Consider the following 23,404-nt stretch of genomic DNA (forward strand, 5'->3'; position numbering starts at 1 on the left):
AGCATGACACGGGGGGAACAGTGCCTGGGAGAGGACTGCTGGACTTGGCTCATTCTTCTTAGACTTTCAAATTCTAAAATAAATTTAGCCAGTATGGGTTATCTTGTTGCCAGTGAAGTCAAGGAAGCACTAGAAAGGGCAAACTAGAACACAAAATTTACTTTCTTTTTTCCCTCTCCCCTCTCTCTTCATCTTCCCTTCCTGCTGCTATGCTTACTTAACCTCCAGGTACCCGCTTAAATAACTCAACTAAATAGCAATAATGAACGGGCAGAGTCAACACTGCGGTACATAATCACCTTGTCTGTTGTGTTTAGTATCAATGATCCCTTCTTTGTGTGCATGACGTTCTTCTGCCTTCCTCTACATTAAGGATTTGCTTTTCACTTTATTTGCATTTAATTACCAACGTTGTACCCATGCACATTTTGTTGTCTCCCCGCTCCTGCACACCCTATTCCTGCAGGAGTTCCTAGGAAATCCTAGGAAGCAGGAGGAATTGCTGAGTTCATTTCTGAGCAACTCATCCCCAGCTCCCATTCCTATGTCCCAGTTTACTTGTGCAAATGGGTGTGTAAAGCACCAACTGTTTACTTCCATGAATGGCTGCCCAAGAGTATTACAGATACTCTACCGTCTTGCAAACTGCGCTGGTCTAAAGCATTAATTCTACAATTAGTTTCAAAAAGGAAACAGGAACTGCTAAAGTTTCAGATCGTTATAGCTGCCAGAAGTATTTTTTTACAGGAAGGGTCTACAGTGTTACTGTTGTGAAGATTCTTAACTTTAAGATTTGAAAAGCTACTCTCAACAAAAATATCTTAATTTTAAAAATTTTTTTTTTTAAGCTCAGGCTTAAAACTGGGTGATTGCAGCAGGATTTCTTGTCGGGCTAACATCATCGTGATTTTGTCAAATAGGGATCACATTAATGAGAGATAAAGTGAAAGTTACAGTGTATAAACTTAGACCACACCAGAGCTAAAAATAAGCCTGCAAATACCCATCAGAGTTGCACAACAAAACACCAGCAGAGGAAATGCAGAATTATAGACTTTGGGTTTTTTCCTTTTGTTTACTTCATGTAGTTTTAACTCTGTATTATTTCATAAGCATTTCAAAATAGTTTTACTTCTCCTGAACAACTTAAATATTTCCCCACAAAATTCATCTTCCATTTTGTAAGCCATTACTCACCCAAGTAACCTTCCTACAAGAAGTCCCAATGAGTAACAATCACTCAATGCACAAACAGCCGCAAAAAATTAGTGTCAAAATATGAGACTTCCTCACTCCCATTTAAATAAAGCTGCATAAAAAGTTAAATCAAATGAAATTCAGCGCATGCCAGCAAATAAAAATTACTAAATTGAGTGCATCACAGTCATTTCTAGGTGACAAGTGCGTCCAACAATTCAGCTAAACTTTTCAGTAAGAGATCATAAAAAAAAAATAAAATAAAATAAAAAGGAGGGGGTAGTATAAAATTCAAGACTACAGTTCTCATTTAATCTACTTTTTCCCCAGTAAAGATGGCAGAATAAAGCAGTAAAATAGTTGATGAACAAGTTGGAAAAAATATAGTGCCAGATTTTGTCCTTAGCTATTCCTGAATAAATCCAGATTTATGCTGGTACAAACTGAAGGCAGAATCGTCTCGTGGTGTCAGTTTGCCAGTCAAGCAATCCTGCGTTCTGAACTGGATGAGAAACAATCTTGAAGGAATGAGATCATGGTCATTATATTATTCAGTTATATCATGGCCTTGATTTTAAAAGAGTAAGAGAAGGAGAGAATTCACCAACAGGCATCTAAATCCACTCGCTTTCAAAACCCTCATCTGTTTCACAAAACAAACTATCTCCTTTATTGAAATAAAGGAGAAAGAAAAACTCATTAAAATGAGGGGCTTTTCAATAACAGAACTAAAATGATTTGTAATGACGTATACAGCCATACACACAGAGAGAAAATAAAATCCTGGCCCCACCGAATTCAATAGGAGCTTTGCAATTGACTTCAGATGGGCCAGAATTTCACCCAGAGAGGATTAGGCTTGTATCCGCTATATATCTACGCAGAAAATACTGTGAATTACATTTATTTGGCTTTGAATACTTAACCCTTAATTACCCGAGTTTTTACCCCTTCCCCAAGCAAATCTCGACTCATCCCAGTGAGGTTTATGCCAGACAAGCAGCATAGCACTGGGTCCCGGGGCGAGGACGGTTAGTTCTTGCTGTCTCTTTCAATGCACAATTGAGTAGCATCTAATTATTTTATCCAGTCTCCCTCTGCCTTTGATACGCAGGCTGCTTATCGATGTATTCACACAAATTAAATAAATTTATCTCCCCTAATATGTTCATTTTTAATGGTTTTCAAACATTCACATGGAAACAGCTCTAGCGTAAATATCCCAGAACAAATGGCTGTATATTATACAGGAGGGAGCAGTTGGGCTGCCAGACTGGGAATGCACCAGGCCATCTGGCTCAGGCAGTCTCTCCAAAATCCTCAGCTTTGTTTTCACCCTCAGACTCCAAACAACACATTTTCCACTGTGATGAGTTTACATTTTCCCAAACACAGGTCCTGATCATGCATGCAAATTCCAAACTTCTCCATTCCTCTCTGTACAAGAAAATTAAAATCACCTGCGCTTCTGACATCTCACCAAAGGCACAAGAAAGCTGCTAAAATCTGGCACAACGTAAACTTTCCCCGTCACAGGGGTTAGGTTTTGTTTTATGTTTGTGTGAAATTTCTCCAAGTCTGCTGAGGCTCCTCTGAACTTATTGATAACATTTTTTTTTTTCCCATGCGTGTAGCTGCCAGAGAAGGGCCAAGCAATGCACAGAATAGAGAGCTGATCAAATATCTGCAGACATCAGAGAATGATAGAGAAGTCAACAGAAAAACCATTTGCATCCAGAGTTAAAGGACTGAAAAAAAGCAAAATATAAACAGAGTCTAAGTCTGAAGGAAGGAGTTTTGACTCATGAGGACTCTCAGCAATAGACAATAACTATCGTGCAAAACTTATGATTTTTAAGACGCCTGAGCCATATTAGCATCCGTTATATCTTATGGATGAGAACGGCTGAAGGAAAAATGGGTGGGGAACAAGTAGTTCGGATTTATCTCCTCCATCTTTCCTAATAGTGAAATATCTCAACTTTATGAAAATACAGCTGGAGAAATAGAAGGCATCTCTTCTCCCTAAATATATTAAAATCCTTACACTTGCCTAAAAACTCTGGTTTTATTCGAGCAGACATATTTCACATTTTGCAGGCAATTTCAGAACGCATCATTGTTAGAGCCAGACCTACTGCGGTAGGAGCTGCTGCTTTACGGAAAGCAACAGCTATAAAGTTTGGGATCCTACAGGGTTTTGAATGCATTAGGAATGCGATCCCAACATAAAATGAGGTGCCAAGATAACATAAAAGAAAGTTTAATTAAGCCAGTATTGATGCCGAATGTTGTTAACCTAACTGAAAAGAACTTCCCTGCAACATTAACAATTCGTGCGTAGTATTTACAATTTTTAAATGGGGGGCACATTCTGGAAATGTAGTGAGACCCCCCCCCCAAGGCATGTAATTCTTATCTTACCCAACACTTCTCTGGGGCCACCACCAAAGGCCAAGCACATTATCCTGAATATTACTCAAAATGATGCACTTCAAGGCTAGCCTGGGTTTCCCATCCAGAAGTCCCACAGCCCAGGCTACCAAGGAGCACGTGGGCAACAAAAGCTCGCGTTTTGGGGCAATGTGTGCATAGTTCATACCCGCGCCCCAGATCTGCTCTGGGATGTAGTCGGCAACAAAATTCTTGGTAACTTCAGTAACGCCCCGCTTCCCATACGGCATCACAGCTGATAGGGAACACACACGCGCGCGCATGCACCGGGACACGTAGATCCCCACACTCCACCTATGACAGGACTCTTGCCGTCAGTTTCTTAGTTGGGCACAGGCACACAAACAAATCCCTGACCTATTCAGATCAAGAACTGTATAGGAGCAGAAATACCTACTATTTGTTACGTACACACAGCATCCAGCATAGCAAAGCCCTGCCTGTCTACCTGCTGATATAATGCATGCTGCTAATGGGACATTTACGTTAAATCTATGAGTAGCAACCCTATATACGGAAATCTAGGTCTGATTTGCAGAACGGACTTTATTTTCTCTTACCTAATTTAATAATCTGCAGCTGTAGAAAACCTTGCAATTTATAACTGTGAGACAAAGAGAATACTTTTAAATCTGATTTGTCCGTATTAAAAAAATATAAATATTTAATATAAGGACAGAGCCACAGATACTTTCCTGTATGATCTGAGGAACCTAACTCATTCAAGTTTTGCTTCTGTGGGATTTTTAATTTGCCACCAGAAACCTCAGAGTAGCTGTAATTTCAGTCTGGGAATTCACAATTATCGAGTGTGTGAATGTGCGTGTCTGTGAGTATTGAGAAGATCCTTGCCAGCTGAAACATGTACGCTTCTGCAACAGTTTCATTTAAAAGTAATCATTTCATTATCCAATTTGTTCTGAGCGTCATGCATTAAAATACTACACCTTCAAGTAGACTGACAATATATATTTAACTTTCATTAAAAATTAAAGAATTTTCAGACAGTCTTTGCAATATTTAATTACAGTTTGATGATTTGAAAGTTACTTGAGAATCTTCTATATAATTCACTGTCGTAAAATATAAATGATACGTTCAACATTTGGGTGAGCTTCTGTCATGGGTTGTACTTCGTTTCCTAATAAGCATTCAATAACGGAAGCGATCACAATTCTGAAATAATTTCACTTTAAAAAAGAAGGAATTAAAAAAGAAGAAGAGGGAGAATTTAGCCCCTGGCCCCCGAAAAAAATCACAGCGGCACATGCCACAGTTTTGACATAACAATGCCCTATTTTTCATAAGCAATTATAGTCATGCCTAAAGAAATTATATTCACGAAATTAATACATAAGCAAACATGTTTGTGTCTAAAATAGCCTTTCGCTCCCTGTTTTCTAATCTAAGTTCAGAGAGCTTTTGTTCTAAATCCTTGCTTCTTGACTCCATTGCACTTTCCCCAAAAATCTGTAATTTTCACTAACTTGGTTTTTGTAAGACTTGCCGAAATCAGACAGATTTCTTTTTTGTTTTGTTTTGTTTCACTGTGAACGTGCTTTAAAGCTACATGGTAGGTTTTACAAATAAACTGTATCTCAGGGGTTTTTTTCCCCTTTCTCTCCAAAGACCCTCTGATGACTTGATAATAATGAGAGACCAAGAGGTCAAACAGTGCCTTAGGATGAACTCTTCATATGCAAGATGCCTTTGTTAAGAAAATTATTTTGAATCTGCTGCTCTACATGAGTTCAGGGCTCTGTTTTCAACAGGATTATGAAGAGAGGCTTTTGCATTTCCGTAATGATAGGAAAGCTATTTAAACATAATATTTGTTGATAGTCTCTCTCATACGGTCTACAGTGAAACACGTAAGCTCCAACAGGACTGAAAAGATTTATACATCAGGAAGATTTTGTTACTTTTAACACAAACTAATCAGTTTGTGGCTGAAAAACAAGGAATGACAGCAAATGCTTTCCAAGATTTGTTATGGAGACGGGTGTGCTGCCGCTGTTTTAATTCCTACAGGGAATGGGCTCTGTTTGGAAGTGTATAGTTTAACAGAGTTCAGATGCATAGTGGATTCTCTAGTAAAATTCAGCCGAGTTCCTTTTTTCTTTTATTTTTTTTTTCTGTTGAAAGACAGTCTTCAATAGCAGGAAAAGATGTTTGGGGACCATCAAAGAGAGTTTCCTAAAACAAACTCAGCCCTTAGAGCTTTATGTTTTGCTGTAGAAAAGAAACCCAAATACAAGCCAAGAGTTTTTTCCTTACAGACAACATACAGGGGCTGACTTTTCCTATCGGTACAACAACAACAACAACAAAGCTTACTCTTTTTCCTAAATAAAACTTAAGAATTTTTTTAACAAGTAAAACAGATTAGGAGAGGAAAAAGCATATCTTAAGGATAAAAAGGCTTAAATGCGATCTCAACTATTTGAAAGAAACGTGTTATAAGAGAAAAATATTCTGACAGGAGCAGAAGAAAAAGCTAGAGTAACAAAATTTTTCAAAAAGGGAGAATCGACTTGTTCAGATGGTTCCTTTGTAAAAACACTGTTTTCATACAGAAGACTATTTTTTACAGGTAGGCACGCACGTTAGGACTCCGTTTGGGAAGCTAAAGAGCAAGCTTAAAATCGGGGTTAACCCACCGACAAGGTCTGCTGCCCTACAGCCCTCCCCGAAGTCCGACACCGAGCTGGCCGCTCCCGCGCCGCGGTTCGGGGGACTATCGCGACATGCAAATGTGCCGCGATGCGATCGCTCCTCCTGCAACCCAAGGACCCGGCGGCAGCGCGAAGAAAGGGCTGACAAACACGGCCACCGCGCCCGAGCCGAGGCTTCTGCCGGGGGCGTTGGGTGGGCTGGGGGAGGCCGGGGTTAATTTGTATTAATTAAGCGGCAAAACCGAGCCCAAGCCCGGACTAGGACGGCTGGAGGGGTCGCCTTATTTTTCGGAGCTCCCAAGCCCGCCGGCGGCGGGCAGGGTGCTGCGGGAACCCTCCGCGCAGCCCCGACGCCGGGGTGAATGCCGACGGCTCGGCCCCGCAACCCCGCCGCCGCGCGGGTGCGGAGCGGGGAGCGCGGGTGCGGAGCGGGAGGCGGCAGCCCCTTCCCTGCCGGGGCAGAGCCGCTCGGCTTGGCGGCGGGGGCGGGTTTCGCCTCCGCGGGCCGCCCCGACGGGCTCCCGGGGGCCGCCCCGACGGCTGCCGCCACCCGCCTTTCCCCCCACCCCCCCCACCGCCCCGCAACGCACACCCGCCCTCCTCCGCGGGCGTCCCGCAGCGCCTACCTGCTTGGTCATGGAGTCGATGAGTCGGACGTAGAAATCCTGCTCCGTCCTGATCCCTGAAACAAAGCAGAGGTGTGAGGAGCGGGGCCGGCCGGCGGCAGGGTGCGGGGGCTCCCACCCGGGGCCCCCCGGCCCTGCAGCGCTGGCCGCGGCCGGGCTGTGCCCAGGCACCAGGCGCAGGGATGCGCGGAGAGGAGGGGAGCCGGGGCAGCGGCTCCCCGGGCTCTGGGGGGCTTTCCAGCCGGGAGGGCGGCCGGTGGCGGGTGACGGGGCTGACACTGGGGGCTCCCAGCCCTTACCATTGCTGTAGAGCAGCTGCAGGCGGTAGTGGATCCCATTGTTGGTCTTTTCGCTGTTGGCTTCCTGAAGTCAAAGAGGACGCCGGAGGCCGGAGGAAAGAGAAAAAAATATATGTATCATACGAGGCTTCTCCATCACTTGCACGCCGGGTGCCCCCGGGGCTGCTCTCAGTCCCCTCCCCTGCCCCGAGCATAGCGAGGGGTCAGGGCAGACCCCCTTCCCGCCCGGGAAGGCGGCGGTGGCTGCCGGGACGAGCCTGTGCCGCGTCCCCTGTGGAGCAGAGCGGGGAGGGCCCGTGGGAGGCGGCCGAGCCCCCGCGGGACACCGGGCTACTCACCTTCTCCTTCTCCACGAAGCCCACGAAGGCAGTGCGCTCGATCTCCACGGGCTGCCCCTGCCGGTCGTACAGGGCCAGGACGAAGTGGAAAAAGTTGGACTTCCTCAGGTTGGAAGGAGGCTGCTTCTCGAAGTGAGCCCGGGCCAGACCAACTCCGCTGGGACCAGAGAGACGCGAGTTAGCGGCAGCCCCGACGACACGGCCTCACGCCCCCCCCCCCCCCCCCAACCGGCTCCCGGGCCCGCGCCTTCCCCCGGCGGGGCTCCCCCGGGGCTGAGCATCCCCCCCCCGCCCCCCGAGTCGCTCCGGGGCTCTTCCCTCCGGGCCAGGGGAACGGCGCGCTCAAGCGCGGCCACGTCGAAACCCCGTGGAGCCGGGAGCGCAACACAGAGCCGACCCCATCCTGCCCTGCGGCGAGCCCGAACCCCCCCGGTACCCGACTCTGGCACCCACCAACCCTCCCCGGGGGCCGTGCCCGCTCGCAGCCGGCCCTGCATGGCGGGGGAGCCACGCTCAGCCCCGCCGGCGCGTTGCCCCGCGGAGCGGCATCGGTCCTGCCACTTCTCAAACTCGGCTCGAAGCTGTCACCCAAGCGCCCATGTGCCTTATCTTTCAGTTTCAGTCCCGCGAGCCTTTCCTCCCCTCGCCGGAGTGGTGGGTAAACACCGCGACGGCAGCCGAGGAGACAACTTGAAATATTTCAGGGTTGTCCTTGCAGAAACTTTCCCTTCCTTAGAGGGCTCCAAAGGGAGGGGTGCGGGGCGAGGTGGGAGACACCGGGAGATGTCAACATTAAACTTCTGAGCTGATGCCGACTCCAGGGCTCAGGCTGCGAATCCGGCATCAGTTGGGGTTTTTTGGTTTTTTTGCGGGGAAGAGGATAGGCAGAAGGAGAAATAAGAAAGCACAGGAGGCTGGGCGCAGCTTCGCCAAACGCATCTCCTGTTTGAAGGGATTTCTTTTAAAAAAAAACCTAAGATAAGTGGCAGTGGTTTTACAAAGGGGCTTCGAATTAAATTTTTCCTCGAGAAAGCTTTGCAAAACTCCCGGCTTATCGGAGGAGAAGGAGGGAGGCTGCTGATTCTGACGAGGATAAGAAAGCGATGTGGAGAAATAGATTTTGGACACATCAGTGCACAACTCGCTGCTTATCGGAGGGGGGAAAGTGTCATTGGAGATCTTAAGGCTAAATCAGCAGCAAACATAGTTTTGAAAAGTCCTGCCCCAGTGCGAACATATGGGGCTAGAGAGATTAAAACCGACCTATTCCTACCTGGCGAAACTCGCCTCTTCCTTTATTATTATTATTATTACTAAACTAAAAAAAATAATTCCTACGGGACAAGAGGGATAAATATTTTAACTGGCGACATCTACGTGAAACTCACTACTGTTAGCAGAGCTCCAGAGCCGGCTTTTTGTTGGTGCGGGGGGAAAAGCCGCTGCCCGGGGGAGCGGCGCTGCAGGCGATACGCGGAGCGGGGCGCGGAGCGGGCGCGGAGCGGGGCGCGGAGCCTCCCTACCTCTGAGCGGCCGTGCTGGCGTCCAGGACGCCGGCTCCCTGCATCCACGTCCGCACCGCGTTCATCCCCGCGCCGAGGGGCTCTTCCTTCATGCTGCTCCCACTCCGCTGGATGCTTTCCTGAATCCCAAACATGAATCAGAAACAACAGCGCAAATCTTCCTTCTTTACTCAAAAAAAAAAAAAAAAAAAAAGTGATCAAATCGCCAGGCGGACTGTTATATGGGGCTTTTTCTCTTTTTCTCTGTTTTCTTCTGTCTCTGCAGCTGATCTCGGGAATCAAAGCAAGTCAGAGAAAGCAAACACAGGCACGCACATTAAAAAAGAAAAAAAAATCCAGAGGCAATCAGAGCCCGGTTTTTTTGCTGCTGTTTGCTGCGTGTGCAGTTTGTTTAGGTGCTTGGAGGGGCTGGCGGGGTGCTGGGAGCTGGTTGCAGCGCTCGCAAGCCGGAGGAGTACTTGAAGTCCCTTTTGTATGAAGACACCCCTCGGATGGTAGCAGGAAAAAAAAAAAAAAAAAAAAACCAAAACCACACAACAACAACAACAACAAAACAACAACCCCTCAGATGGCAGTTTAAGAAACAATAGGACGAACGGGAGCTGCGGCAGGCTCTGCTACATCAAGTGTCATTTTCCAGTGACAAGAAAGGCAAGTTTCCCCCCTTTCCTCCCCTCTCTCTTTTCTTTCTTTCTTTTCTCCCTCTTTCTTCTCTCCTCTCCCAGCCGAAGCGCTCTCTCCTCCCTCCTTCAGCCGCGCAGGAAGCGAGTTGCCGGAGCCGGGCGCACGCCGGGAAGGGAGCGAGAGGGGCGCACCCTCGGCGGCGGCGCGGACAGACGGACGGACGGACGGACGGAGGGAGACCCTGGGGCTCCCGGTGCCCGCGCCCCCTCCCTCTCCCGCAGCGCCGGGGCGGACTCGCCGTCTCTCCCTATGGGAGCCACTTTGACTGTCCCCGCCGCCGAACACGAGCCCCGCAGCCCCGGCGGGCGGGGGGCGGGGCCGCCGCCGCCACGCCCCTTCATTTGCATCGCGTCACCGCTTTCCCCCACACCCCCCCGCCGCGTCGCCGCCAATGGCCGCCCGCGAGTCGCCGCCGCGGGGGCGAGGCCACGCCCCCTCGTTAGCATAGCCCCGCCCAGACGCCCCGGCCGGCCCTGCGCGGGGGGGGGGGGAGTTGCCCCGAAGCCCCCCCCGGGGGAGGGGGCATTAATACAAACGCGATCGCGCCTTTGTTCATCAACGAGGCGGCGGCGCCGGCCGGGGCCGCCCCGCTCCAGGTACCGGCGGGCGGAGAGCGGAGGGGGGGCACGGACACCCCCGCCCCGCACCGACCTCCCCAGCCCCGAGGACAAGCGGCAGCGCTTCATTGCGAGGGTGGCCGAGCCCTCCCCCACTCCCCCCCGGGGCCGCCCCGGCGGGTCTTTCCCCCGGCCCCGACTGCCCAAAGGCGGAGGTGCCCCGAGGCCACCCCCCCGCCGGGAGCGCCCCCCGTCCCAGCCCGGGAAGGAGAGGGCGCCGCACGCAGCTGGGGTTATCCCCCGCGCAAACACCACTGTCAACACGCGTGGGGCCGCACCTGGCCCGGGACCCGCCAACTTCCCGATGCAAATCCCCGCTGACACATACACAACCACCCCCCCGCCCCCAAACACCCCCCCCCCGCTCTCTCCGGTTCCTGCCCCGTTCCCGGGCAGCGGTGCGCTGCTTTGCGGCAAAAGCACGCAATTCCCGAACAGGACACTTCACGGAGAAAGTCCGGTTTGTTTTTTTCTCTAGGAAGTCTGATTTTTTTTTTCTAGGGAAAATAATAAGAAAGCCCGGGAAGCGCTGGGCTGGCGGCGGGGCGGGCGCAGTCCCCGCACCGATCCACGGGCTCCCCGCATCGACCCCCATCGTTCCCCCCCACCCGCTCCGCTCCCGAGCCGCTCCCCAGGCTCTGCCCACCGCCTCCCCCGCGGGCTCTTGCCGCGGAACGGAGCTCGCTGTGCCGGCTGCGTGGGTCATGCCTCCCCAAACACAGCCTGGCGCAGCGTTTGCACATACAATAAAACAAAACCCGGTGCACGCCGGCAAACCGAGCTGCTCGCCCTCCCCCCGGGCGATGGCACCCCGCGCAGGGGAATCCTCCAACCCCACTTTGGGGGATGTCTGGGTTATCTCTGAGTTGCTCCCCGTGTCCCTCCGTCCCCCCTCGGGTGCAGAAGGTGCTGCCCCGGGAGCAGCGGGGCGGGCGGCTGCTGTCGGCCCCTTCCAGGAGCTGTGCGGAGCCCTGCTAAGGGCGGCAGAGCCCACTGGGCCTTGCTGAGCCCGCAAACACCCTGCCCGGGGCACAGCTAAGGGCCTGAGCACAGGTAGCACAGGTAAAACATGGTATAGGCACCATATACACCTCCATAGGCGACCTAAGGCAGTCTCACAACTCTAAGACCACCTGTACATCACTTTGTGTGCAGCAGTGGTCTGAGCACACAGCTAAGCCTGGGCCGGGGAGCTCTGTCAAAGAAGCAGGCACAGAGCCTGCTGCCAGCACCTCCCTGGCACTGAGAAACTGCACCCATCCTTGGCTCCAGGCAAGTCCATGCACAAAACGTCCGCATCCGAAGTACACTGCTTTCTCACATAGGAACCGTTACAGAGAGCAAGATTCCACATTCCCTGCAGATGATATCTGAATCTTCACATAATCCTACTGTGTCATATCTCAGGGATATGTGCAAGAACAGACACATACAGCCATACATGAGTATTTATGCCATAGGGTATTGCATGGGAGTAGTTCGGCCCCTGGGGTCGTCTTCAGGCTGCTGCTGTACCACTTGTACCATAACCAGCCTAAATGCCTCCATGGTAAGATACATTTTGCAATTAAAAGCTATTTGCACCTGCCCTGATTGCTCCTTTCCCAGGGCAGGGATCTGCCCAGGGAGGAATAATGCATTTGAATCATATACTGAGCAGTTGGCAGATTTTGCCCTTCAAATCTGTTCAGGGGATCAGGGGACCGTTTCCATGCCTTTTCCTGGATGCTGAAGGGAGCAGCATCCCAGCAGCAGTCTGAGGGCACCTCTACCGGGCAGGGACAGCCAGCCACGACAACAAAAGTGACAAGTTCACCACGTCCCTCCTCATACACACACACGCCTCTCTGCCCAACACACAGGCAAGCTCCCAGAGGCTCCTGCTGCGGGCCAGGGGAGATGCCCCACCTGGGGCTTACGGGTAGTCTCAAAGCCGCTAACTAATTGCTGCAAGGACGAAAGAGTTAAACACTGGCTCGACCCCCACAGGAGGAGTGTGAAAGAAAAGCAGAGCTGAAACAAGGAGGGGGTGAGAAAGTCAGGACTTTGGGGAAGGGAAGAAGAAAAAAAAAAAAAAGGGAGCAGGCAAGGAGACTTCTGTGCTCCATCCACCCCGTAGAGGCCAACCCCAGCGTACCAGGGCTTTTATTTTAAAGAATTCCCAGTTGCCTTTAGCACTCACTTTCTCCACAGTGCTTGGGTCTGGTCTCTGGACCAACGCCACTGCACTCCACCGACTGCAGCAGAGCCGCTCCTGCACGCGTACTGCTGCCATGCCAGTTATGAGGCCAGGTTGTGTTCATGTGGAAAGCTGGGTTTGTCCTTTCCTTAGCATGGCAAACGGAGCTGGAGGACACACTGCAGCCTGCCACTGGGGAGTCCACAGCGGGCTGGCCGGGGCTCGATGCTTAACTGTTTTGCTGCAAACAGAAACTCTGGCACATTGCAGCAAGGCTTCCCTGCAAGCCCGAGTTAAATGCTCTCAATGTACAATGCAGAATAAAACACACACAGACTTGCAGGCTGCGATTTGCTCCCAGGGGTGAGGAAACGCTTTGCTCCCAAACCGAGTAAAAGCCACACGGTTGAGCTGTGGATTTTACCACAGCAACGCAAACCCCCAGGCTGCAACTTTGCAGCGTAGGCAAGAGCGGCTTGCTAACAGGACCAGGACATGGTGACAGTGTCCCCAGTCACGACGGATAGCACGGATGGGGCAATGCTGGGATCCGAATGCCAGCGAAAGGGAAAGGAAGAGGAAAGGGCTGGCCCTCGCTTGCTTGTCCTATATAGGAGAAAACTGAGCTCCTGGGAAACAACTGGGTTTGAGGCCTGTGAACAAGGGGGCCATGGAGGGAGCCTTTGCTCCAGAGGACAAACACAAGTCCTACGAGGCCGGAGACAGAGGTCCCAGAGCGCAGAACTCTTCTGTGTGGGCAAAGGCCTCCCCCTTTCCCTGAGGCAGTTTCCAAGTGGGCCCAAGGCCCCTCTTGCCTCTGACCTGGAGTTTATCCATGACAACTCCCCTCTCCTGCCTCCAGTCCCCACTCACTCTGCCCCGGGCTCCCGGCACAGGGGGGACAGTCAGGCCCCGCTTCACTCCACCCAGACCCCGAGGGAGGGAAGAAGTGGTTGGAAACGGGAATTTCTGAGAGAAAAGCCTGCTGCTCCTTCTTCCCTGACCTTTGCAGCTGGATGAGGCACCCCCAAAGGGGCCGAGCTCCTTCCTGCCTTCTCAGAAGGCAGCAGGTGAACAACGGACTTGTGCCAATGGAGGGAAAGGGAAAAGCAGCCTCTCTTCTCAAGGTGGGGCTGAAAGCAGAGCACTTGGGGTCTGAGCATGTACCTGCATTTTCTGCTGATGCAGAGGTAGAAGGGGCTTGAGGATTTGGGAACAGTTCACTCGTATCCCCCCTAGCAAAGATGCTTTTCACAAGTATTTTCCTTATGGCCAACAGGCTCCTGTTTCAATCCAAAGACTTTCCATCCACAGATAAATCCAACATCTGCCCTGGCAAGTGATGACACTGTTCAGCTACTTGGGGTGGTTTATTCCTCCTACCTGGCTTGCCCCTGGGGAGAAGGAGAAGAGGAAAAAAAGACTCAGAGGACTGAGGACTGGGATATGATGCTCTGTTTGCCCTGTTCAGGAGGAAGGAGCCTGGATGCCCCTGGGCCCAGACAGGGGGTCTGTGCACAGCACAGTACTGACAGGACCCTACTTTTACCCAACTGCCACGAAGCAGCAGCAGCAGGTGACCTGGACGGAAACGTTTCCTTCAGGAGCTTTCCTCCTCCTGCCTCCCCTGCCCCTTGGGGACTGGGGACCCCCGGGCACCCCCTCACCGGGATGGTGCAGTGGGGCTCTGCCCCCTGGCCAGGGGGAAGCTGCCGGCCCTGGGGCAGGGTTCACCCCCGCGGGTCAGAAGCAGCGGGGCACTGAGGGAAGCTCTTGGAAAACGCCTGGCCTGCAAGGGGCGGGGGGAAGGGGGGGGGGGGGTCCCACCTCGGGGTGCCTGGGGGCGGTGGGTGCAGGACCCCGGGGCAGGGGGGCCGTCAGGTGGCAGCGGGAGTCCGGCAAAGCGGACTTGGTCCCGGCGGCTCGTCGGAAGGAGAAGGACGGGGCGGGGACATACGGGGGGATGCAGGGTGCCCCCACCCCCCGAGCTCAGCTCCCCCCGTTACCGCCTGGGGCAGGAGCCCCCCCCCCCGGCAATTCTCGGGGGTGGGGGCGAGCAGGGCTGCTGAGTTACGTCGGGGCGAGCCCCGCACGGTGCTGCACGGCGAGGGGGAGGGGAGAGGGGGGAGGGGGGAGGGCACCCCCACCTCTGCTATCACCGGCCGGGGGGTGGGGTGGGGGAGGCGAACCCCCCCCGGTGCCGCCGCGGGGGCTGGGGGGGCGCTGCCGGGGGCCGCCGCGCCGCGTGGCCACGGCGCCACCTGGCGGCCGCGCGGGGGAGCTGCTCCTGCCGGCACCGCGCGGGGCGTGGGGGGCAGCTGTCACCCCACCCCACCCCGCGCCCGGCACCCCGCCGCCCGCCTGCCCCACGGGGCTCCCCGGGGACCCGCGTCTCCCACACCTGACTGCAGACCTAATTCTGAGCACAGACGGCGCAGAGCGGAGTTACCCCGCCTGGCTTTGAGGGGCGATTGCTGCGGGTTACCCCAAATATTCGGGCTGTCGCACAGCCCGTAGCACCATCATTCGTGGGCAAGGGCACGGGGTCTTGCCCAGCGTGGATTCAGCTGTCAGTGTTACTGCTCTCCCGGGGTAAGTACGGCTGCAGGTGTAGCTGGTCACAGCGCTGCCTAGACCACATCGTGTCAGCCGCCGGAATGTGATGGCTCTGGTCCCAGAGCTTCCCAGTCCTCACCTGTCGTGAGACCCTCCTGCCAGTCCTACTCATGCCAAAAGGACAAACCGTGCCTACAAAGGGCGAGCACCCTCCGCTTTTGCTCGTAAGAGCGGATAAAAACTGTTTATTCAAGTACCTCAGTGGAAGTTGCACTATGCTATAGACAGCTGCAGGTTCCCATTCCCTGAAATACTCACACAAGCTTGCAATATGGTTAAGGTTAGCTTGTATTTGTTTGTTCTGGAGGCCACTGGACAGATTATGGTTATTTTATCACAAAATATTGCTATGATTCTTACATTGTCAGCTCAGCAAAACATGTAAACATATAATCGACTGCTATTGGCTTCAGGGAAATGTACATGTCTCCCATTTAGGAAGGCAGGGAGAAACCCAGAGGCATGCACTCCTTCCCTCTGAGACGATGAGTTTAAGCATATTACATGGAGTGGATTTAAACATCTAACTAGAGTTGTCACACATTTTGGTGAATCAAGACTGAATATTATTGGAAGTATTTAAGTGACTCAGGAAACACAGGAATCTATATCTCCTTTTAAACACTTACATAAACTCTGAAGGCTTTGCATGTTGGTATTTCAACTTTAAAGGTGCACAAGCTCTTTTGAAGGGTGTACTCCAAAATCTCAGGCCCTTCCTTCAAACAGGGGAGTGATAAGAGAGACATGTAACTTGCTGGGTTGGCAAGTGTTAAGTTCTCTATGTCTAGGACCTGACTGCTCAGGATGTGCCTGCTTTTTTCTGCTGACCATTTTGAAACCTATTTTCTCCGCATTCATGTTAACATTCTGATTTCAGCAGAAGTGGAACTAAGTTCATCATCTGGGCTGAGACACTTTGCCTGGAGCCAGAGGCATACCTTTGGCCAATGAGATTTTGCCAGAGCACAGCATAGGCGGCTTTGGTTGCAATGATGTTTAAGATACAAAGAGATACTCACTTCTACATGTACTTTCCAGAGCTTTGGACAACTCGAAGTTCAAGTCCTGGCTTTGCGAGATCCAGAAGGGGACATTGTTTTTATCTTGGTCCAGGATCTCTGCAACTTGAGAGAGACCGAAGACATCCACCTGGACTTCTCACATCCCATCCTAGGACCATTTCTCAAAAATATTCAACCTGTGAGAAAAAGTTACAAGAGTTTTCATAAAGAGACAACCAGATAGTGCCTGTCATGTGAGAAGGAGGCATCATGTCCATCAGGAACTCTGGGTTATCCCATGTTAGTTATAAAGCCTGTACCTGTTTTAAAATCTGCATTTCAGCAGAGCTAAAGTGTGCTTAAACACTCTTCTCAACAGAAATACTCTGGAAGGTGCTGTTCTCTATCTGGCATTTGTGCAGGGAACAAGACATCGTAATCCTTACTCAAGCACAGCTCTTACTGTTGCATAGGAAAAGGGTAGCCTGTCTGAGCAGGCATCTGTGTGTGTTCCATATGCACACACATTCATTATGGATGATATACAAATGCTGCTCATTCTTCCCAAGCAGATTGTTATGGTAAGGCTCACATCCCACCGATCTCACTGCAGGGCTTAGGAAGCCTTCAGAAGCCTCCCAGAATGCGTTACAAACGATGTATGGAGAAATTTCTTCCTCCAGCGCTGAAACAGAGTCATTGTCATGGTGTGATGAAGGAACTGTTAAACAGACACAGCAACAACACTGGAGCTGGATTCCAGCCAGGGTATTTCAAGCAACTTGTAAAAAGTTCACTGATTCTTTAATGACTCCACCTGGTTAGAGCAGGACCTCTGTTTTATGAGCCTTCCAGAAGATATGTTGCAAGAGAAGTGTGTCTTAGATGATATGAATCAAACCGGTTCCTCTAACATCATGTTGGTCTGGAATAGCTGTTGACCTGATGGAGTGTTAATGGGAACATTTATTTGTTTCTTTATCACTACAAAGATGTCATATATACTTACCCCGCTGCTGCCACTGTTCCCAAAGGGCTGTCAGCACAAGAGCCATTATAACATGACTGCCGGAGGTAATTTTTTCCCCCCCCCTCACACATTATTTCTTCAAATGATTCTGTAAAGAGAGAAAGAACTTGGACACAAAAATTGCTGGTAAAAGAACAGTGCAGTTTGACGTGAGCCATAGAAGCTTTTCTAAATGCCTGTCACTCTCTGCTTTTATTGCTTACGGAGAGCAACACACACAGCCCCGATCCGTCTCGGCACAGGGTGCGTGTGCTGCACCTGGCACAGTGAGGATGGGGTTTGCCACCAGGACTCTCCAGCGCTCTCCCCATTCATAGAAACAAGCGGGTGAAGTTTGTGTGGCACTGCCGGAGCACGCAACGGCGCCGTGCGGAGGGGCTGCATTCGGGCGATATACCCCTTCTTTGTGTTTCGCCATATTTCTGGCTTACAAGAGAGCACAAAGACTATAATACAGAGTGTTTCGGTAACATGATCATTAGTAAATGAAAATTAGGTAGAAACCCACTGCCCTTACCTGTGGGAAAAAAAAAAATCCCATCGCATTTCATTTGTGTTATGCAGTGACTTGACAGTTTAAGGAAATTGCTAATGGGACCTTTTACTGCTAGGTCACTAGTTCAAACCTGGCTCTGTCAGTAATGACCAAGAGTATCTGATGAATGTTTGATGACGTGAGATTAAAATATGGGTCTCAATCCATTTATCAGTAGAAAAACCCTTCAACAACTGGAGCCCCTTAAAGCTAATCCCGATAGAAAAGCCTGCAAGGCTGGAGCGTGAACAAGCCCTCCACAGCCCTACAGTAGATCAAGGTCAGGATGGGGGCATGCAGATGGAAAAGCTTACAGCACCGATGTCTGGGCAGAACCCTTCTGTGCATAAACAAATCTACTAGTTAATGCACTAAAATACTCCAGTAACAGTACAGTACGAGAGCGCCAAATCCGGTATTGTTCTCAAAGGGAAAATGATCCTGGCGTAGGGGGTAAGACGCAAACATTAGGAAATCCAGGATCAAGAGCTAGTTTATACTAGTGCCAAAACTCAGAAATTCACAATTTTGCAAGCTGAAAAGTTCTGTTTGAATTTCTCAATATTGTAACACTACCATAAAGTTGAAACTCAAATATCAAAGTGAGGGGTAAGGAGTTAGTAAATGTGCTTCTTATTTTTCCTGAGATCAACAGGAAAATAAGTTATTGCCTAATTTGGTACTTCCCAAACTGTCCCTTGCTCTTAAAAAGTGTAAAGCATCACTGGCAGAATGTGGCAACTGTTCACAGGCAAAGACCAAGGGCTGATGTCTAAGCAAGAAACAGCCGCCTGCCCTTCAGAACCCAGCCTGCCTCCAAGTTAGCACCAGGGCCAGGTGCACATGCTAGACATGGTCTGTAACACACATGTGCAAGGTCCAGTTTGGCAACAACCCTGGGACCTGCTCGGCACCCTCCTGAAGTCCCTCAGTGCTTTGCCTTCAGGACTTGAACTACAGAGCCAGGAAAACAGGGAGATCACCGAGAAAGGTGAGGGGTGTCCGTCACAGGCGCTGGCACCACTCAGGAGTCCATGCTGCGAACTCCCAAAATAAAGTGACGGGAAAGAATCGCATTCCTTGTAAACTCATCGAGTGCTCACAGAGCATTTACCAGCCATTTAGAGTAAAATTTAAAAAGCGTGAGGGCCATCTGGTGGGAGCGGGAAGGGGGTTTGATTTTACACCTCATTGTTCTCCACATTTTTGCTATGGGCTGAATCCAGCTGCGGAGACCACTGGCCAGATGCTGAGAAACTGGGGAAGGCCAGAGGGGTCATGCTGGCATCACCTCAGTAACACTCCTTGCACCTCAAAACATCCTTTTTAAGGGAATTACCTCTGTGATGACTATGTCACTGCCAAAATGCAACACGCTTCTGCCAAGTGCTTTGTGTCAGTGGTGGCGGCAGCTGCTGGGGCCAGGGGCTGGTGTGCGGGGGTGCGCCGTGCCTGCAAAAACACATTAGCAGTGGCTGCAGCACGAACACCTACCAGGGATGGAAAGTCTGGTGCTGCAGGCAGGGAAAGTCTCCTCTGCACCATTTATAGGGCAGGAGCGGGACTTTTCCTGCCCAGTGAAGCTCAGCACCGACTCACTGAAACCAGCAGCATTTACCTGACCACTAAAAATCCTGAAGGACTGGGACTCAGCCTACCTCTGCCCACCGTTTCAGCAGGTACAGTGCCTGCTAGATGGGAGTGCTGGAGTTACGGATCCCGAACTGCAGCCTGCAAACACCACCCCAGCAAGGGTGCTCTCTGACAAATGGAAACAGGACTGACAGTCACTTTTTTCAGGGCGCGCAGAAGCGATTTGCCCATCTTGCTTGCATTTGGTTTTGATATCTGGAGATTAAAACTTTATTCATCACACTTAAGATCATTTCTTAGAGAAAACAAACTTACTGCCTCAGAGGAATCCAGAGCATTAACCACCACCTGACATCATCTTGCAAAGGAAAAAGTATCGGTGCACTCAGGAATAATGTGAACTGCTACCAGTAGTCCTGATCCTGCTCCACGTGTGCTAGTGCTCACTTCACGCGCTGTGCAGTCTTCCTGGGTCACAGACTCTGCAAACAGCGAAGCCTGTGCTTCACTCTGTGCCAGAACAAGGCTTTGTACCTTAATATTTGGGGTAGTCACTTCTTTTGAACACAATATCTTCCAAATGGAAAATTAAAAATTAAGGCAAAACAATTTTTTCGTTATGCCAGGAGTCTCAGACATGCTAGGAAAGTGCTGGACAAACAGCTACTAGCCATGCAAAAGGCAGCGGGGTGCTGTACTGTGGGTCTGGCAGACCCACAACGCCTGTATTGCACAAATAGCCAGTACACATGCAGAAAACCTCTTATCGTGCACCGTACTCTTGTTGAGCTCTGCAAGGTGCACTCAGCCAAATCCCAGCCCACCAGTTTCCCAGCCACAGCTTCAGAATAAATCGAAAACCAGAGTTTAAAAGGCTGTTATGACTCTCCAACTACACCACTTTGCTTCAGCAGTCTCCAAGGCTTTGGAGTTGCAAGTATAGAGAATTATATTCTAATTTTAATATTTTTCCCTAGCTACATAACATTTTCTACAGAAGACACTGTTCCTGTGCATCTTCACACTTTCTGGGATTTGACCCATATTGATCTACACGCACTTCTTCTAGGACCTTTTAAGGCTGCAGAAATGACAATTTCCATACTAGTTACAAAATAATTACCCATAATAATTTAATAATGAGCTTTCCCTTTAAATTATTAACATAGGTAGCCAAGAAAATTGTCAATTTTAACAAGTTTAAATTCAAATTATAAATGCCAGATCTGTGTTAAATGAGACCAGCAAATTAGCAATTAAAATATTTATGCAAGAAGGCAAAAGATACTGTGTTCAAGGAGCCAAAGAGGAGTCTCCCATTGGAGTATTCGACAACGGCCTGTGTTTGACTATCTCGGCTTTAAGACCCTGTGCAAAGGGAAGAGGAAAAAATATCTGAACCCATAACTGAAGCCGGACAGTGTTGATTGCCCAGTGGGATTTCACCAGAATCCAAGCAGTTCTCAGAATACCCTTGGGTTATATGAAGCAGAAATCCTGACCCCAATCAAATTATTTCTATCATAGAAATCTTTATCTGTGGGAAGCTGCAAAAAAAGGAATTGCTTCACGGCACTTAATTTGCTTTGTCACCAAGAATGGAATCGACTGTGCTGTCTGGTTTTTAAGAGAGGGGAAGAAAAATGGCTTTCAAGCTGAAAGAAAAATACCGGTGTCAGAGCAGATCTCTGATCCCCGGTAAACGTAAACCCTATTTTTCACAGCAAACTTTGCAGACATAAACCGTTAGCGGAGCATCGGCACCGCGGGGAACGCGTTGCAGCGCAGCTTAACTGGGGATTTAGTTGGTCAATTCAAACGTGGAGGGTTTTTTAAACTTATTTTTTCCCTGTAAAACTCCTTGGGTACTACTTCCATTTGCAAAGCCCCAGTGAAAGCCCCCCCCGCCCGGCGCCGTCGGCGGAGCGGCACTGCCCCGCCGCGGCCGCGGCTGCTGCCGGCACCCAACGCCGGCTTCTCCCCGGGCTTTCGCCGCCGCTTCCCAGCCTCCCTTCTCCTCCTGCCTCCATCCCATTCATCTGTGACTGAAAAGGGGAAAAACGGAACCCTCTGGAAAGCAACCCCGGGCTTTTGGGAAGTTTGGAGTCCCGTTGCACGGGAACCTGAGGGGCCAAGTCTAAGCACGGGGCTTAATTTCATCCAGATGTTTATGCAAGGGTCCGAACTTCTTTAGGACATGTGTTAGCGGGTTGGATTCTCGGGAGGAGTGAAGCGCTGGTTTAGTGCCAGTTTTCTGCTCAGGGAAAAGTTTGATCCCACAGTGAGACAGAGAGCAACACCAGAGGAGCAGGAGACCACCTCAGCCAGTGCCACCAGCAAAGCACAGTGCAAATGGATACAGAGCCCGCTTGTGTCTGAAACCAAAAGGGGACAATTCAGTGGGACATCAGTGCACAGACAGACCCAGCTAATAAAACCCCGCGAGGGTAAGACCTGTATTTTCTGTTGCAAACAAGCCTGGGGAGAAGATTATGGCAGCCCACAAGCAGCACAGTGCCCCAGACCTAGCACCTGCCTCCAGTGTCAAGCAGTTTTCAGAACTCAGCTTATATTCCTCACCTCTACCAAGGGAAAAGGTGACCCTGCAACTTTAATTATTCTCTCCAGCTCCACACCTTTAGAGAAAAAAAAAAAAAATGGGGACCTGGAAGTCACCAGATCCACCTTACACGCAACTGTAACTGGTGAGAAATGGCTGCACGGGCAGGGTTTGTGAAAACGCCCCTAACCACTTCGGTCAATCCTCACTGCCATGTGTTACAGCCAGGCACAGGCACCGGCACCGAGCAGAACTCCCCAGCTGCGCCCATCGAGCTCAGCAAGGCGCTGACACGCTTGGTTCCGGCACGATGACCAGATCAGCTACACCCAAAACTCAACCACATGCATGCGAAAGATTTTTATCTTGGAAACAAGATGTATTTTAGCAGGTTACAATTTTTCATTTTTCTTTACTTATCAACACACACTTTCTAACATGGAGGGCCTTTGAGAAATTAATTTCCATCTGAAAACAAACAAGGGCTGGAAGAGTTTACAAAGGAACCCATCTTTCAAGGACATTTCCTTTTAAATTGCACAATGTGGCTCTTAGCAAGGAAAATAAATAAAACTTAATCCCTCTGCATTCCAGCTGGCATTTTTTCCCCAAGCTAGAAGCAAACAATCAATTTAAAGAAAACTCAGACTATGGTCAATTAAGGAACTGTATATCATTTCATTTATAAATACCAGATATATATTCAATTGATTATTTTTATCCAATTAAGTCAGTTTTACATTTTAAATTCCTAAGTATTAAGTCATTTATCCACATCACAGTCCTGGGCTTTTCACATCTGTTGCTGCAAAATTCTGCAGATCGTCTGCTCTTTGGCTGTTGTATTAGCCGAGAGTTTCAGCTACCAGATTTATTTAAGGATGTGGATTATAAGCCTGCAGGAAATGGCAACCACTGGGAAAATTTGTGTCTAATTATTTGTAACACATTAAAATAAAAAGGGGGAAAATATTTCTATTTCTAGATCTGGGTTGGTTGCTTATGCATATAAGTTTTCTTTTACATCATATCTCTAACCAGGATGGTCATCTTTAGGTTTATGTGTGTGCGCCAGATACGCTCTCTTGGCATTGTGCACCACGCTCCGAGTTGCAGACAGCTCACCAAGTTTTGCAGGCTACCCTTTTCTCTAAAAGACAGTGCTTGTTTGCAACAGAATAATCAATACCTTAGAGCCACAGAATATATTTGGCAAGTGGTTTATCAACTGAATCACAACTTCCTTTATGAAAACAGACGGAATTTCCCTGGGCAGAGTCTCCACGTCGGCATTAGGCGTTCCCAGGCAGAGCCGTCCAGTGCTGCAGCGCTAAATGCACCCGGAGAGAAGTCACCACACCTCTAGGCTTGGGCTCTAGCAAGGTGTTAGTAAGTAAAATAGCCATTGCTAAAAGAAACAGGCATTGTCAAAAAGAAAATTGCTATATTTGGGGTGTGGGGAAGTGAACTGTGA

At 50.0% G+C, this 23,404-nt stretch overlaps 1 protein-coding gene across 4 annotated transcripts in view; it reads right to left on the bottom strand.

The window, feature by feature from the left end:
* Nucleotides 1–10,104, bottom strand: part of EBF1 (EBF transcription factor 1) — a 282,991-nt gene extending 272,887 nt beyond the window's left edge. For all 4 annotated transcript variants that reach the window (XM_064458571.1, XM_064458570.1, XM_064458569.1 and 1 more), the window contains exons 1-4: nt 9,113–10,104; nt 7,590–7,746; nt 7,252–7,315; nt 6,953–7,008 (exon numbers count right to left, since the gene is read on the bottom strand). In XM_064458571.1, the coding sequence (XP_064314641.1) occupies nt 6,953–7,008; nt 7,252–7,315; nt 7,590–7,746; nt 9,113–9,246 (411 nt within the window). In that variant the 5' untranslated portion in view covers nt 9,247–10,104. The remainder of the gene's footprint in view (nt 1–6,952; nt 7,009–7,251; nt 7,316–7,589; nt 7,747–9,112) is intronic.
* Nucleotides 10,105–23,404: the final 13,300 nt, after the last annotated feature.

Source organism: Phalacrocorax carbo, chromosome 8 (genome assembly GCF_963921805.1).
Source record: "Phalacrocorax carbo chromosome 8, bPhaCar2.1, whole genome shotgun sequence".
NCBI classification, from domain to species: Eukaryota; Metazoa; Chordata; class Aves; order Suliformes; family Phalacrocoracidae; genus Phalacrocorax; species Phalacrocorax carbo.